This window comes from Aplidium turbinatum, chromosome 1 (genome assembly GCF_918807975.1).
Source record: "Aplidium turbinatum chromosome 1, kaAplTurb1.1, whole genome shotgun sequence".
Lineage (NCBI taxonomy): Eukaryota > Metazoa > Chordata > Ascidiacea > Aplousobranchia > Polyclinidae > Aplidium > Aplidium turbinatum.
Genome location: NC_137472.1, coordinates 32,525,295 through 32,540,651, shown reverse-complemented (window position 1 = coordinate 32,540,651; position 15,357 = coordinate 32,525,295). Strand labels below are relative to the sequence as shown.

The window sequence follows — 15,357 nt, the reverse complement described above, 5'->3', positions numbered from 1 at the left end:
CGGCAAAGACGGTATAGATTTACAGCCAAGCTATGAGCCCCTTGATGTGTCTGATTCCAGTGATGACGCGACAACCTCGTGCTCCGATACAGCATCTGATGATTCCGATTCTGACAGCTAGTTCTTTATTAAACAGACTTTGTGTTGTTCGCAGTATCCCAATTGTGCCGAAATTATGTTAGTGTATACGTAAATCGAGGCAATCTTCTCGCAGGGAGCTATTAATTTGTTACCTGTTTCTGGTTGAGCAATTGACGTTATTTTATGATAATTCAACGTTGCTAGATGTCGAATTAATGTAAAACAAACGTAACTTTCTTATTGGGCATTGTTGTTACGCAATATAACCGAGCGGAAAAATTAAATCGATTTGTGCTGACTCGAACGTTGAATCAACCCAAAATTAACTCACTTTTCCCCGTGAGTTATTTAACGTGAATTCCTGCAACAGCGTGCCACGTGCGTATCTTGTAGCTCGCTTTATCGCTACTTTTGGCATTATTACATCACAACAAATCAAACAGTGCGGTCGTGATAGACTACTCTAATATATTTTTCGCTTCTGCCGAAGTAAAAATGTGTGTCGAAGTTCCGATGGCCGCCATGTGCTTGTGATTGGCCGCCGAACAGCTTGCTTCAGTCGGACACGTTTGGCCGCCGGAAAAAAAAAGTTGTTTCAAGGGGTGCTATTTGCATTGATTTAACTCCAGTAGACGTCAAATTATTGTAAGCATCTACTCCTTGTTGCGCCTCGCTTTCCGTTATCTCGTCCAGCTGATACAGCATCTGATGATACCGATTCTGACTAGTTCATCAAACAGACTTTGTGTTGCTCGCAGTGTCCCAATTGTGCCGAAATTATGTTGGCTTATAAGCTTACGTAAATCGAGGCGATCTTCTCGCAGGGAGCTATTAATATGTTACCTGTACCTGGTTGAGTAATTCACGTTATTTTATGATAATTCAACATCGCTAGATGTCGAAATTAATGTAAAACAAACGTAAATTTCTTATTGGGCATTGTTGTTACGCAATATAACCCGCCGGAAAAATTACATCGATTTGTGCTGACTCGAACGTTGAATCAACCCAAAATTAACTTACTTTCCCCTCCCGGTGAGTTTTTTAACGTGAATTACCGTAACAGCGTGCGTATCGCGTTGCTCGCTTTATCACTACTTTTGGTATTATTACACCACAATAAATCAAACAATGCGTTCGTAATAGACTACTCTAGTCTATTTTTCGCTTCTCGTTTTACATGTTTTAGTACAATCTTTTCCTAATAAATATTTACAGTAATTGCCGAGGCAGTTTCAAATTTTGTCGTTTGGCCTCGGCAACGTTTTTGCCGAAGTAAAAATATGCTCATTTCGAAGACTGAATCATTGCGAATTTGCAAACACACATTCAATGAAATCTGTTTGAAAACTCTTGCCCACCCAGAATTCCTCTCTTCTAAGAAAAAATCGACGCCTATGCTTGTGACCGAAGTAAGTTATTGAGTTGAAAGAAATTTGGCACGGTCGCAACACTTTCAGAAAAATTTAAGATATGAAGGGAAAATAAAACAAAGAAAATGTTACAAAAATAAAATAGATCATGTTTATGTCTATAAGTTAGTACTTTTGAATAGTTAAAATGATTAGTTTGGACCAACAAATGTGTGGTCTACAGCTTGGATTGTAAGGAAGTTATCGGGTACCGTAGCCTAGTTATCCCGACCAGCAAAAATTTGTTCCAAGAACACAGTTCATTTTTACATTGTAGTAAGAGAATGAAAAGGCTAAACAAATGTGTGGCCTATCGTGTTAACGTTGCTAAACGTTGAAATCGTGTAGAAAAGGGAGCTTTTGCTGACTAGGATACTTTGAAACAGAGAAACATTCACAGAAGCCCTACGCTTTGTTCCAAGAACCCATTTAGCATAACATTTCATTTGTACATTGATTCAACGTCTGAATCTTAAAAATGCAACGTATCGTAGGGCTTCTGTGAATGTTTCATTCCATTTACAGTATACCTTTTAGTAAACCTTTTCGTCTCTTGCTTCATGCTAATAAATCTAGTTCGTTGCTAAACTTTATGTTGTGCTTAGCTTAAAGAGTCGCAGTCCATCAACCGCTAGCCAACGCAGACGCATAGCATGTGTTGTTGTTGGTTGGTCGAGCATGTTGGTCGAGCTTTGTTTATAATAATTAACGGCAGGTCGAACGTAGCGATAACTCCGAGTGTGGCAATAAAAGCAATCCTAGTGTGACGACATAATTACGTCATCCATCTGCGTGACATTTCGCTGAATTTACGTTGCTGCTGATGAAACACGCTTTCGCCCCCACGGCCAAAAAAATAGTTAGGCGCCTATGATTTTAACTATTCAAAAGTACTAACTTATAGACATAAACATTATTTTTTTTCTAACATTTTCTTTGTTTTATTTTTCCTTCATATCTTAAATTTTTCTGAAGGTGATGCAACCTTGCCAAATTTCTTTCAACTCAATAACTTACTTCGGTCACAAGCACGTTTTAACGTTCGCGTTTTGTCGCTTCTACCTTTTTCTACACCTTTGCTATGTTGACGTGAATTGTTTTTGATATCATGATCAGTAGGGCAAGTTTTTGCAACTTTTGCAACTTTTTTTTACAGCTTCCGGCAGCTTCCTAAATACTCAGAATTTATGTAGTATGATGTTTTAAGCTGTTTGTAGGAATTTTTATTGCAACTTTTTTCTATTTTTCATGCAACTTTTTACTGCAACTTTTATCAAGTATTGAGCAAAATGTAAAGGAGTGATTTAAAAAACATGCTATAAAACTGTTTCTAGTACAGTATGGTTCTATTCTCTTTGATTTGCACAACAAAAGCTATGTGATGGATTAGCTGCATCTCAATGTTATCTATGACGCAACAGTTTGCTTGCAAGCTAGAAGTTCAACAACCTCAGCCAAGCACGACAGCGCCCGAACTAAATTAGAAGTGGAAGTATGACTTGGCTTTTGGCCAAGCCCGCATAAACGGAAACAGGTTGTGTCTAGTCTTTCGAAGTAAATGAATGGTAAAAAGGTAAATAAATAAATGCAACTTTTTACTGCAACTTTTGTTAAAATTAAGTGCAACTTTCTCATGTTTTTAGTGCAACAAAAACTTGCCCTAATGATCAGAAATAAAAATAACTGAACTGACATGACGAATTTTAATTTAATAGTTCAAACATTTTATTTTTATTCCTTTCTGCACGATTTCAACGTTTAGCGACGTTAAAACGATGTAAAAACGGCAATTGTAATTAGGCTACGGTACCCGATAATTTCCTTTTAAAAATTTCAAAAACTCGCCGAATAGGGCACTCGCCGAAAAAGGCTCTCGCCGAATAGGGAACTCGCCGAATCGGACTAGTCGAATCGGACTCGCCGAATCGGACTCGCCGAAACGGGCCATTGAATAGGGAACTCGCCGAATCGGACTAGTCGAATCGGACTCGCCGAATCGGACTCGCCGAAACGGGCCATTCCGAGCCTATCCTATCATTTTTTATGGCTTTGATTAAAAGGCGCAAAGGCAGAATTTTGTTGGTGAACTTCCAAACAAAGGCAGAGTGGAAACCAAGATCACCCCAACACAGCACAAAAAATCTTATCTGCAGCCAAAAAATGTATCAAAAAATCTGCTTTTCTGGTAATAGTTATTGGTGCTAAATAATTTTTACTAACTTCAACAACTCAAGGTTAAGACATTACTTACTCTTTGTTCCAGAGCGCCGGCGTTCTTTTGATCTAAAAAAGAGTTTTTTTAATAACGGGTAGAACCTTTTTAACGTAAGCTCAATGCAAGGTGAAAACACATTAAAAAAAAGACCTAAACGTTAATTATGAATATGGAGATCATTATTTGCAACAATTCTCCATGCTAACACCTCTCTATAAGTATATATTGTTTCTGTCTTCTGTTGACACGATAAACCAACCTTACCACGATAACACAAAAGAGGGCCACAATCACTGCTACAACTCCTCCAATGGAAATGATAACACCATAGGGAAGATGGTGATGACAAATTCGACTGGCGGGGTCATCCCACCTACAATTAACAAAAGGTAGTAAGAGCATCACAGTGATCAGTAGAATAAGCTTATCACCCGGAGACCTTTAGAAATGCTGATAACATTCGCAGTGTTAAATGTCTTCTCTCTTGAATGAGAAAAGTTCAATTATTATCATTATGCAAAAAAAAACATCAAGACATCAAGATTGACCATACAAAAAATGAGACCAAAACAGAAATAGTATATAACTTGATAACTCTTAGTAAGTCTAGCAAGCTATAACTTAGTTATTGTAAGTCATACAACTAGGAAATTTCATTTGCACAGTTGTTATGTCAGTCTCTACAACTAAAAACTATTAAACTAATTTCATAGACTATTAATAGCACAAGGTATTGTTCAAAAAACAAATTTTGTAAGCTTTTGAAAACTAATTTAACAGAGCTTGGATAGCTGAAACGTAATTTAATTGTTGGTTATAACACAACGTACTTTAAGTGAATGAAAAGTTTTACAACAAAAATCTTTAAAAGGTTGCCAAAATAACATTTTCATTTAAAGCGTCAGCAGTCACTCTTTCATTGCATCGCAATGTGCTATTGACTTATAGCGATGCTGTTATTGTTACCATGTGCAAATATCCTTAAACAAAACAATAAGTTCAGATTATAGAACCTGCAGGGGGAAAGAGGTGCACTGCCATCGGCACAGCGGCAACAAGGCCAGCTGATGCCAGGTAGATCCTCTAAGGTGAAGCCATTTTCATCCGGTGGAATACCTTGACAAGGCATCCGGATATCTGGCCGAGCATTACCACCAATCACCAAAGACCATAATATCCACATCTAAAGCAAAAGTGTTCAATAAATATATAAATACTAAAAGAAAGCATAAAAGTACCGGTAATGAATGTTTTAGCATACAGCATCATGTGTGGCTTAATATGCTTTAAAGAAAAGCTTAGCATAGCTTTAACACTAAGTCCATTTCTAACACAAACAGTGAGAATACCCTCAAGAAACACAATTAGTTCTGCAATATGTTTAATATGATCTGATGATGATATCAAACTAAATCTGTGAGCAATTCATATGACACCAGTGAGCATTTATTTTCTTTGTTCAAAAATGAGCAAGGTTATTATGAAAAATAATTTAGATTTATAGTCATAGTTACTATGCTTAAATGATCATTAAAACAAATCATGAACAGATTTAAATGGGCACACCTCCTTAAAATGCAAATTTTTATCAATTGTTTTATTTTAGTAGATTCAAATAGTAAATTTAATGAGGATTTAGAATATGCAATTATTTTTTGCCATATTCAAACTTTTTATGCTTTAAAATTGCAATTTTTGAAATGTACCTCTGAGCAATTTTGAACCTGGTTTTTGTGAAAAAATATTTAATCTTACTACTTTTTTATTTCTTTTCATTGTTCTTCAATTAAGACTTCAGTTTGAAACTTCAGTTTAAAGTGCAACTGCACGATGACTTTGACCTCACTTTGTCTGAAAGAGCATATTTCAATCTATAAATACCAACCTCGCCCTTGCATTTTAAGGTTATATTTATCTCAATAAAAATTATCAAAACCACGGTTTTCCACGCGCTTGTATTTTTGGCCACGTTCCTGCAATGGCGGATTGCATTGCACAACACGCGAATTATCACCTGTAGTCAGACCTCGGAATGTGTTTGCTGCCATGAAATCGGGCAGTGTGTTAGGGTGCTCAACGGCATGACAAAGTGCGGAGAGCACCTCTTGCATCACTCTGTTGGACGACTTCCATGCACTGGTCAATCCAGCAGTCCTACAAACCTTCTTCAGGGTTGACAGGAAGAATTGGGAAAAAGATGACAAGCCCAGACGACGCAATGGAAAGTTGTCAAATGAGTGAGTAATCTTGTTTACTGTTCAACAGCCTTTCAAAAGCTAGTTGCGTAATTGTTCCATTCATATTTAACGAAGCTGTTATGTCTCTCAGGCAATTCAGGCTGGTCGCTTATAGGCACGTGCTGGAGCGGCTGTTGGATGGAGAAGTTCTGGGCAAGTCAAACAGAGTCATGCTGCCATCCTGCATTGTCTCTTTTATTTGCAGAAAATACCCTAGCGACGATGGGGATTATGCTGGATTCAAAAAACAGCCCCAATGATTGTTGAAGCGTTATTGTACAATACAAAATCTTTTTGATATCACCAAGTTTGCCGGTTCCAATCTACGAAACTAGCCTTCGGCGATGGGTATCGCAAACCACTCCTAGCACACAGGCATCAACAACTAAATTTGTATAATATGCTGGCTGAAAGATGCGTCTTCATTATAGATACCTTATAAATTTGAGCATTTACCTATCGCGTCTAGTTTAGTCTCCACTAAGTTCGACTACAAGTGACGTCATATTGCTAGGTGGCGTAGACGAGTTTGCCACTTCCAGGTAGCATGAGAGAGAAGCGCTAGAGAGCATGGGAAAAATGTCGGTTTCTTGGCTGTGGGCCTCAATTGTAAGGAAGTAAGTTTTTCAACCCGTACCAGACGTCTTGGCAATGGATTCTAGCCAATGTTAATTCGATCGTGCAGTTGCACTTTAAGACTTCCATTGGAAAAGTATAATATAGGTTAATGTGCAGCTTTCAATACTGCCATCACTCTTTTATAATGTACGATTAACATCTTTATAACATTTTTTACTTTTCTTGAATATAATACTTCATTTAAATGCAGATTTTCTCAAATTCATTTATTTCAATACCAAAATTGCAACTCTGCCCAAACTACTTATATCTAATTTTTCTGAAATTTTAAAGCATTACTTGGGGTATGAAAAGGCCACGGGTATGAGCCATCAACTAATGGAGCGTTTTTAAAAAACTTTGTCAGTAAAGGCTAGTAGGGCTAAAAATTCAGGTAAACTTTCAAAATTCAGAGTGCGTCTAGCAAAATTAATTATATTTTACTATAGAAAAATAACAATTTTATTGGTATCATATATTCTGAGTAGCAACAACCATTTTTATAAAATTCTTTTTTGCAAAATGATAAATTTAATGCATAATATTGTAAAAAAATTTCAGCAGACAAAAATATGTCGTACCATGTTTATTACACCATGAAAGTTGCAGGGAAATTGGTTGTTTACTTTTTGTTAATTACGAAAAGATTAGTAGCGCTAGCCTATTAAATTGCAATGGCATTCTACAGATGCAGATTTGAAAAGCCTTAATTAACTTTGACGGCTATGCTTTAATGGTATATATAGTTAAAACAAAACCTTTATGATATACCTTGTTCTGGTTATATAAATACTTCTGATTCTAATAGCATATATACACATAATCTGTAATACTGTATCCTCATAATTAATGTGGAAAGCAAAAGGATTTAAGCAGAATCCTACTCAATAACACTAACTTTTGTAAAATATTCTTAAACTCCATTAGCCAGTCATTAACAGAATTAAAAATATATATTATATAACTGATAACTGGCAAACAAGATAACTGATAACTGGCAAAGAGGTTTGACAAACTGATATATTAACAAGAAATAGTATGCAAAGTTCCCAAACGAAATTATGCAGACCTTATATATACAGACGAAATCGGTTAATAGTATACTGCTTAAACGTATCAATCGTTTATTTGAATCAAAACCTGAAATCCCAAACCAAATCCAATCTAATGTTAAGTAAAAACATTGGTTAAACGTATACCGCTTAAAAGAATAAGTCGGATAAAAGCATCAGGATTTGCTTCACGTTTGCCTACTTCATTCATTTAATCGTATAATTGTACCCGTAAGCAAAAAGGGAATGTCTCTTTTTGTCTGCAATTTTCAAAGGCGAAATGAAGCAAAGGTGTGATAGACGCAAGCGATCAAAACAAAGACAAGTGTCTGTAATCCCAGGCTATAATCTTATGTGCTAGACATCGCACTGCAAACAACCAATTTTCGCACAGCTGGGTTTCATTAAAACAGAAGAGCAGACAAAAGGAATAATCACACTTCCTAATAAAGAAGTTTAAATGCTTTTGATGTCATCCGTCGGCGACTGGCCTTTCAAGGAATGGACGCCGACGAATTATTTCGGCTTGAGAGGGAAACATGTCCAAAAGTTTAAACCAGAAAACTTTGTTGAATTTTTTTAAATTGCTGAATAAAAGTAGCCTAGGCCTACTGTTGTGAAATGCAGTGCGTAATTTCATTTGTGCAGTTTCGTTCAGTTGAAGAACACTGCAAATTAATTATTTTACCAGACAGCGCAAAAAACTTGAAAAAAAAAACCTTTGTGATTTCAAAACAAACAATAAGTGTGAGCTGTGTTTTTCTACCATATACCCCTATTTTTGTAGTCCACATTCCGTTCTCAAAACTACACAGCTGGTAGGCTAAAAATAGCACGCTTGAATCAAAAACTTCAACGGCCAAAGTTCGCGTTGTGACGTCACAGAGATCGGTGAGATGAAAACAAGTCCGATTGCAGCAGTTTGCAGAAAATGCTTTGATTGTTCAAGCTCTTCCCAGTCAGCAAAGCTGGTCTTTTTTACATTGATTCAACGTCTGCAGACAATAAATCAATGTAAAAAGAACCAGTTTTGCTGGCTGAAACATATCGCATAGTGTTATGTAACAGAAAACTAGTAAACTCTTTAAAGTTAACCAGAATTGTAAACAGTTGTAGGAAGTATCAGTTTGTAATGTGCGTTGCAGCCTAGTCAGCACAGACGTCTTGACAATTACGCCATTCACGACGAACCTTTTTTTAGCAAATTGGTTAAACGAATCAATCGTATAATCGCCTCAAAACGTCTGGCAAGTAGGTGATACAATTAACCGATTTCGTCTGTATATCTAAAATGAAATGCGTTGAGCTCAAAGGAAGTCGTCCAAACTATACAATCGAAAAACTATTGTCAAGTACTATAAGTGTGCCAGAGTGCCTGAACAAAGTATTATTACGCTTAATCACCCTTTTCCTGTTCTTTTTTTAAATCATCCGCTAAAGAAGTTAGAAATATATGGCCACTTTGAAATGCACACTGGTTTTCACAATGGATTGGGTTCTGAACCAAAAATGCTTTCAACGTTCAAGAAATATAAAGTTCAATTTACGAAGATCAATTTAGTTGGGCTAAATCAAACAGTTTTCAGCTTTTATACAAACATATGATGAATTTTATTGACAAATATAATATTGTAACCCCAGCTCAACATGGTTTTCCTGAAAATGATTTAAGAAGTTTTATGACAATTTTTATAAAATAAAACAAAAACAACACGGTTTGATAAAAAAAAAAAAATTAAAAACATGGTTGTTTGACTTTCATGTAGCATAAAGATTTATTTGGAAGGGCAGTGAAAAAGCAGAAATCAGACGATAATTCAGTTATTTTTTGTGCGGTTGAAGTTTAACCATTTGGACAAAATTGGAAGTCACAATAACAGATCACAAAATACGTTGTTCGCATGTTGTTGCTGTTATCGGATTGTCTTTTTACAGATTGTTTTATCAGCAAAATCGAGCAGACTTATTCCGCCAGAATAACAGTGGTATTTGGACACATTCTGGAATTAAAACAGCAATCACAAAGTGCGCTATTGTAATTTCAATATGGCAGGGGCTATATTTACAATATATGGTAGGCCTATATAAATATGGTTGCAAATAAGCGTCGCACACTCGCACATAGTTTCTATATTTGCTTTAATAATTTGTATTTAGTATACTTTAAAAGACGACATAAAAAGGGTTTAACAACTCACCAGCAACCTTTTATCTCGTCTCATACTGAAATAGTCTCACACCAATGAAAAAGTTCCAAAATACTGCTTAAGTAGTAACACAAAAGTAAAATTTCTTCAAGCCCTGGAAAGTAAAAGTTCAAAAGATTAGCTACCACAAAAGTTCCTTGTTTCACAAGTTGTTATTGCAGCTTTGTATCAACTCCAAAATTACTGCAAATGTTTTTACATTAAACATATGGGCTCAACGAAAATTAACCAAAAATTCCTAACAATTTACCGTATTTTTTTGTTTTCTGTGGTGGGTCTATCTGACACATGTACTAGCCTAAGCAAAAGTATGCTTTTTATAGCCAATGTTTTGTACAAAACTGATATAAAAGAAACCTTAATGCTTCATAAATGACATGTTTCATAAATAGCTCACTGCAAACTTTGCAAACAAACAAACTGAATTGATTTTTATTGATGTGGAGTCGTCGACTGAATTTTTACAGAAACCTGGATCACTTAGGTTGCCAGATATTAAAGCCTAAACATTAACATTTTTGAAAATTGGCATCTTTATACCAAATTGGTAACTCTGCTTGGCCGAGGCCTCCTAAAACGCTGCTCCTCAATGAAATAACTACGAATTAGGTAAAAATCTTAAACATGATGCAATTTTTACATAAAAAGTTATATTGTATTTAAAAAAAAAAGTATCTCAATTGGGCGCCAGCTAAACAAAGCGCGCCCAACGCGAATTTTTGGCGCCTGGAGAAATCAAAAGTAGTCCAATTGGGCATGAAAGTGCCCAATCTGGCAACTCTATTCTTGAAATCAAAAGTTGGATCATTTTCAGCTATTCTAAAAACACCTTAGGGGAATACCCCAAAAAATTTTTTTCCATTGTAGGAAACCACCGTCATTCTGGCAGAATAATTTTTCCTCTTTCCAAGTCAAGTCGGATTCCCCTTGTCCGCGACAGTTCTAGGTCGCGCCTCGGCGAAGGCCCGGGCTCGCCTGCGAACGTGAGAGCAGCTCACCGTTCAAAAATGGAGGAAATATTTACAATATTCAAGAAAATGTAAAATTTAAGTGGCACGTGTTGCGGATTATAGTTTTATTTGAGATTTATTTCGGGACTTTGACTTGTAGTAAAGTCCTGAGATTTATTGCAGAGGTGTCTGTTATGCAAAAATCGTATTATTTTCTTGAATATCGTAAATATATCCTCCATATTTGAACCGTTTTGCTGGGAGTTCTTTAAGTGCCCATCTATTGGTGCACATCTCTGGAAAAGTATTTCAATACTGAATCCGATGCAAGTAAAGTTTAAGCAGCACGTGTTGCGGATTATAGCCTAGTCCAGGGGTTCTTAAACTTTTTTTAACGCGGACCCCTTAAAAACAATTTTGGTTTGCGTGGACCCCTTTGTGGCCTAATCCGTGAAACTTTTTTTGATCAGCATGAATTGGACATAACGCAATAAAATTAAAATGAATTGGTAACAAAATTTATCTTATGTTTTATTAAATTTAAGAAATAGCGAGTGCAGATTGTTTTTCAATATCTTTGATCAAATTTTGTTAATGTGAAGAATGCTGCCGTTTGTCTTCAACAAGAACATGAAATTGTGGCTTCGTGTTTGATAGGGCTGATAGGATAGTTTGGAGCTGGTATACAAGTCCCCCCCCTGGTAACTCATAACAAAGACAGGACTCGATCAAACAAAAAGGTTGAAACTACTTTACCTTTGCTTTACCGTTCACACACTTCAATCCACATGTTTTGGTTAATTCCTCTTTGTCATGAGTTACCAGGGGGGGGGGGGGGGGGACTTGTAATTTGTATACCAGCTCCGATGGTTGTTTGAACTTAATCTTTTTTCTTTTGAAAAATTTATTCCATTTTTGAAATTACAGCCTACACTAAGATTTCTACTGGGCCTTCATGTACCCCCTAAAACTAGTCCGCGTACCCCTTGGGGGTCCATGGACCCCAGTTTAAGAACCCCCGGCCTAGTCCATGCCTAGTTTTATTTAAGATTTGTCGAAAGTAGGTCAGGTTGCATTCTATGCCTCGCATTTATTTACGGATAACTTTTTTAGGCGGAAAGAAGATAAATTATTCTGTCAGAATGACGGTGTTTGTTTTTGGCTGATTTTTTGGTTTGGTTTTGAATCTTTATCCTCGGACTGACAAAGCTTTGACAGGTTTATTCCTGGTAGTTTCGCATACTTGTAGATGCTTTTGACGCAGGGCCGGTCACCAAGATTGACAGAGTAAAGTTTTTCCAGTTGTTGAAGTGTTGTTGTCGGGGAATTATTCCATCAATTAGATGCCGCTGAATGGCAATGGAGAGCAGTCCTTAGAATGCGTAGCTCAAGCGCTCACCCCGAGAGTCGAAGCAGCGGCGATTGATCTTGAAGCTTCTTCGAAGTTCGTTCACCAAGTCACGCGGTAACTAACTGAGCTGTTGTGGTGGACACCGCCATCATTTGCTGATTGCTTATAGCTGATATTCTTCCTAAGCTCATGTTGGTTAAAGCAAGATAACTAACTATAACTGACAACAGAAAAGATAGGCCTACATCATCATGCCAAAACATATAAATGTATGCTTATGCTGGCCACAGGGCCGTTGACACAATTTCTCGGGCCGGTACCAATTTATTTTCGGGCCCCCTTCATTGACAATGTTATGAATAGGCTATAAAGGTTTGTAGCCTATTTTGTACTGGGATATCTAGAGAAGGGGATATGAAGGCTCGCAGCGATTGCCTTATTCTCATGACACTACCAGGGCGGTAGTTTGTAGTGCTTTAAACATGTGGTTATTTTAAAATCATAGAAAGTTTTGTAGTGCAGCTGGTACAATGAGCTACAGAAGACAGTTAGCAAATGTTACGTAGAGTATATTTAAAGAATACTTGTTCACAAAGACAGTTGAAAAGTTACCAGTAAGCTGTTTTTTATAACAAAGCCTTTGCAGGAGGCTAGATGTAAAGCAAGTGTATGGGTAGTTGAATTAACAAGCAACCACGAGCATGCTGTGAATATCCAGGCCTGATGTTAATAGCGCAATGCAAGTTATCATAACAAGATTTATTAAACTACTATCGGTCCCAATTGTCATTTTACGATAAACACAGATTATTTACGATAAACAAAAGCCCTTCTATTGTCAGACGTAATAAAAGCCTTCGTATCCCCTTCTTTAGATATTCCTGATTTTGTATACAAACTTTTATTGATGTCGTTTAAATATGGTGGTTTAACAAATCTTGCGCAATCGTAAAATTTCCCGAACCGCAAAACTTAGCTACCATCTTTATGTAGCGGTTGTTGTTTTGAACTTTTGTTTGTCACATGGCGCTAGAGTATTACTTTCCGATTCTATTGATGTTTCACTGGTCATTCCAGGCTTATCAGAAGAGAATTTACAGCAAAGTTAGTGCAGACGGTCAGAAAGTTTTCAGTTTGATTTGGGAAAGGTTTTTAGGTCTAGGTCAAACATTTGCTGATTGCTGCAATCTAAAAAGCGGTTTTGGTCTAATCTTTAGTGCAGAAATAAGGATAGCAATCTTCTTACCTGTGCCATTTCGGTTTTTGAGTTTAAACGAACATTTGCCTGTGTATTTTAAAATTCGTGTTTCGGGTTCTTTCACCAAATATTAGTGGTTGGGGAAATCACTATACTAGACTAAATTCTTATATTACTGCTTGGTGGCTGAGTTAGTGGCTATTTTACCATCAGAGAGCTGAAGTGGGCCCGATAGCCTACCCACAAGGGGCCCGGTAGGCTACTAATTATTAATTACCATCTGACGGCTGAAGTAGATGTTTTAACCTCTGGTGACAATTCCTTTAGATCTGATTATATTAAGATCTTGGTAATGTTATTCGCCTGTGGCGCATAGTTGCTTGTGTGTGGTAATTGTTTGCCACATGCCTGTACTTTACACTAGTGATGCAAGCCGCGCCGCGCCGCGCCGCGTACGCGGCCGCTTTTGACTTTTTCGCCGCGTGCCGCGCCGCGCCGCGTGGAAGGTTGAAATGACAAAGCCGCGCCGCGCCGCTTGCCGCGTAAACTTTCAAGAAATTAATTTTTCGTAAACGTAAACTTTCAAGAAATTAAACTTTCGTAAACGTAAACTTTCAACTTTTCAAGAATCAGCTATGAAACTTCAAATTTAAATTGGAAACACGGATCAGTTATTTTTCCCTTCGGAAACCCTAAGATGGAAAGCTATGCAAATGCAAATTGCAAATGGCTTGCAGTTGACAGGGTTTTAGGGCTTGCTTGTCAGGGAAGCTGTACGAATGTTTTTGGTTAGTAGCCTAGCTGATAAGCTCAGTTACCAGGCTATAGGCCTAGCGCAACTACCGCATTATTTACTATATCAGTTAGCCCAGTGAGTTCAGGCTATAAGTTTTACTCTTGTGTGTGTAGTTCATATAGCCACTGGCATTATAATTGCATTATTGCTTACAAAAAGTGTTCAAAAGTCCTGATACTGGATCCAGGAACATTCTATTTGTCTTAGTTTGTATTATGTCTTAGAACTTAGATGCATTGCTGATAAGAGAATATGATCTGGTTAGCCTGGCCAATTAGTGCACAACTGTATTGGTACTAGGTTACCAGTTATATGCCATGGATGCTTTTTCCTACAATTGACTTTCTAAACAATAACTCGTTAAAATATTTTTTTTTAATTTTGTAATTTGCGGTGTGCGGTGCGGTGCAGTGTCAAAGTTCCAGATAAATTGCGGTGTGCGGTGCGGTGCGCGGATAGATGAGTCAGTTGCGGTGCGGTGTGCGGATAAAAATTTTGGGTTCGCTGCATCTCTACTTTACACCTCATGTGATCTGTTTTCCGCCTTATAATTTATTTGTCGGCAGCAGTGGCCGAGTGGTTAGCGCGTTGGGCTCGCAGTGGAGAGCCTGCATGTTCGACTCCAGCCACCCGCACTTGCTGTTGTTTCTCTGGGCAAGAAACTTTACGATAATTGCCTCTACCTAGTGATCGATTTCGAGTAATGGGTAGTAGCCTACCAAATTTAAGTCATAAGTAAAGTAGACAACCGGAAACAGACATTGCTGTCGGCTGCAGCGTGGGTCAGGTGTATGTCGGAAGGCGTACACCGATGCATAGCGCTCAAGTCCGCTTTCCCGCAATGCAGGATAAAGATAAACAAACAAACAAACAAACATTCTTGTATCACTTGTTCAGTTTGTGCTTTTTAGTTCGGAGTATCGCTACAGTCATAACTCATAGTGCATACTGCATAGTCAGATTTATTTTATAATTTTTCATTTTATGTGTTGCAGACTTAAGTAATTCCTGATGAGGACACACGTAGCCTACGTGTCGAAAACGTTTGAGTTGATTTTTTAATTATGTCAGTGCTGGGTTCACCAACCTGCGGACACCGACGATTTTTCATTAATAACTGCTTTTATTCTTTATGTTTTCATCTGATTTTTGCAAGTAGGCTACTCTCAGCGGTAGTTCAGTCATTCACAAAAAAAAAGAAGAATAATTCTGGTCAAAAAGCAAGCATTCTAAGACGATT

The 15,357-nt window shown here is 37.3% G+C and overlaps 1 protein-coding gene across 1 annotated transcript; it reads left to right on the top strand.

The window, feature by feature from the left end:
- The first annotated feature begins 5,538 nt into the window (after positions 1-5,538).
- LOC145764905 (uncharacterized) lies at positions 5,539-6,205 on the top strand. Its single transcript, XM_082576604.1, has 3 exons — positions 5,539-5,612; positions 5,799-5,945; positions 6,037-6,205. Exons 1-3 carry the CDS (start codon positions 5,539-5,541, stop codon positions 6,203-6,205), a joined length of 390 nt encoding a protein of 129 aa, XP_082432730.1.
- The last annotated feature ends 9,152 nt before the right edge of the window (positions 6,206-15,357 follow it).

What these genes read in the sequence shown, in the direction of transcription:
- LOC145764905 (XM_082576604.1), top strand. Translation starts at nt 5,539, where the DNA reads ATGACTTTGACCTCACTTTGTCTGAAAGAGCATATTTCAATCTATAAA. An exon ending in CCTCGCCCTTGCATTTTAAG is followed by an intron (nt 5,613 to 5,798) that starts GTTATATTTATC and finishes GGCATGACAAAG; the next exon opens with TGCGGAGAGCACCTCTTGCA. An exon ending in AATGGAAAGTTGTCAAATGA is followed by an intron (nt 5,946 to 6,036) that starts GTGAGTAATCTT and finishes TATGTCTCTCAG; the next exon opens with GCAATTCAGGCTGGTCGCTT.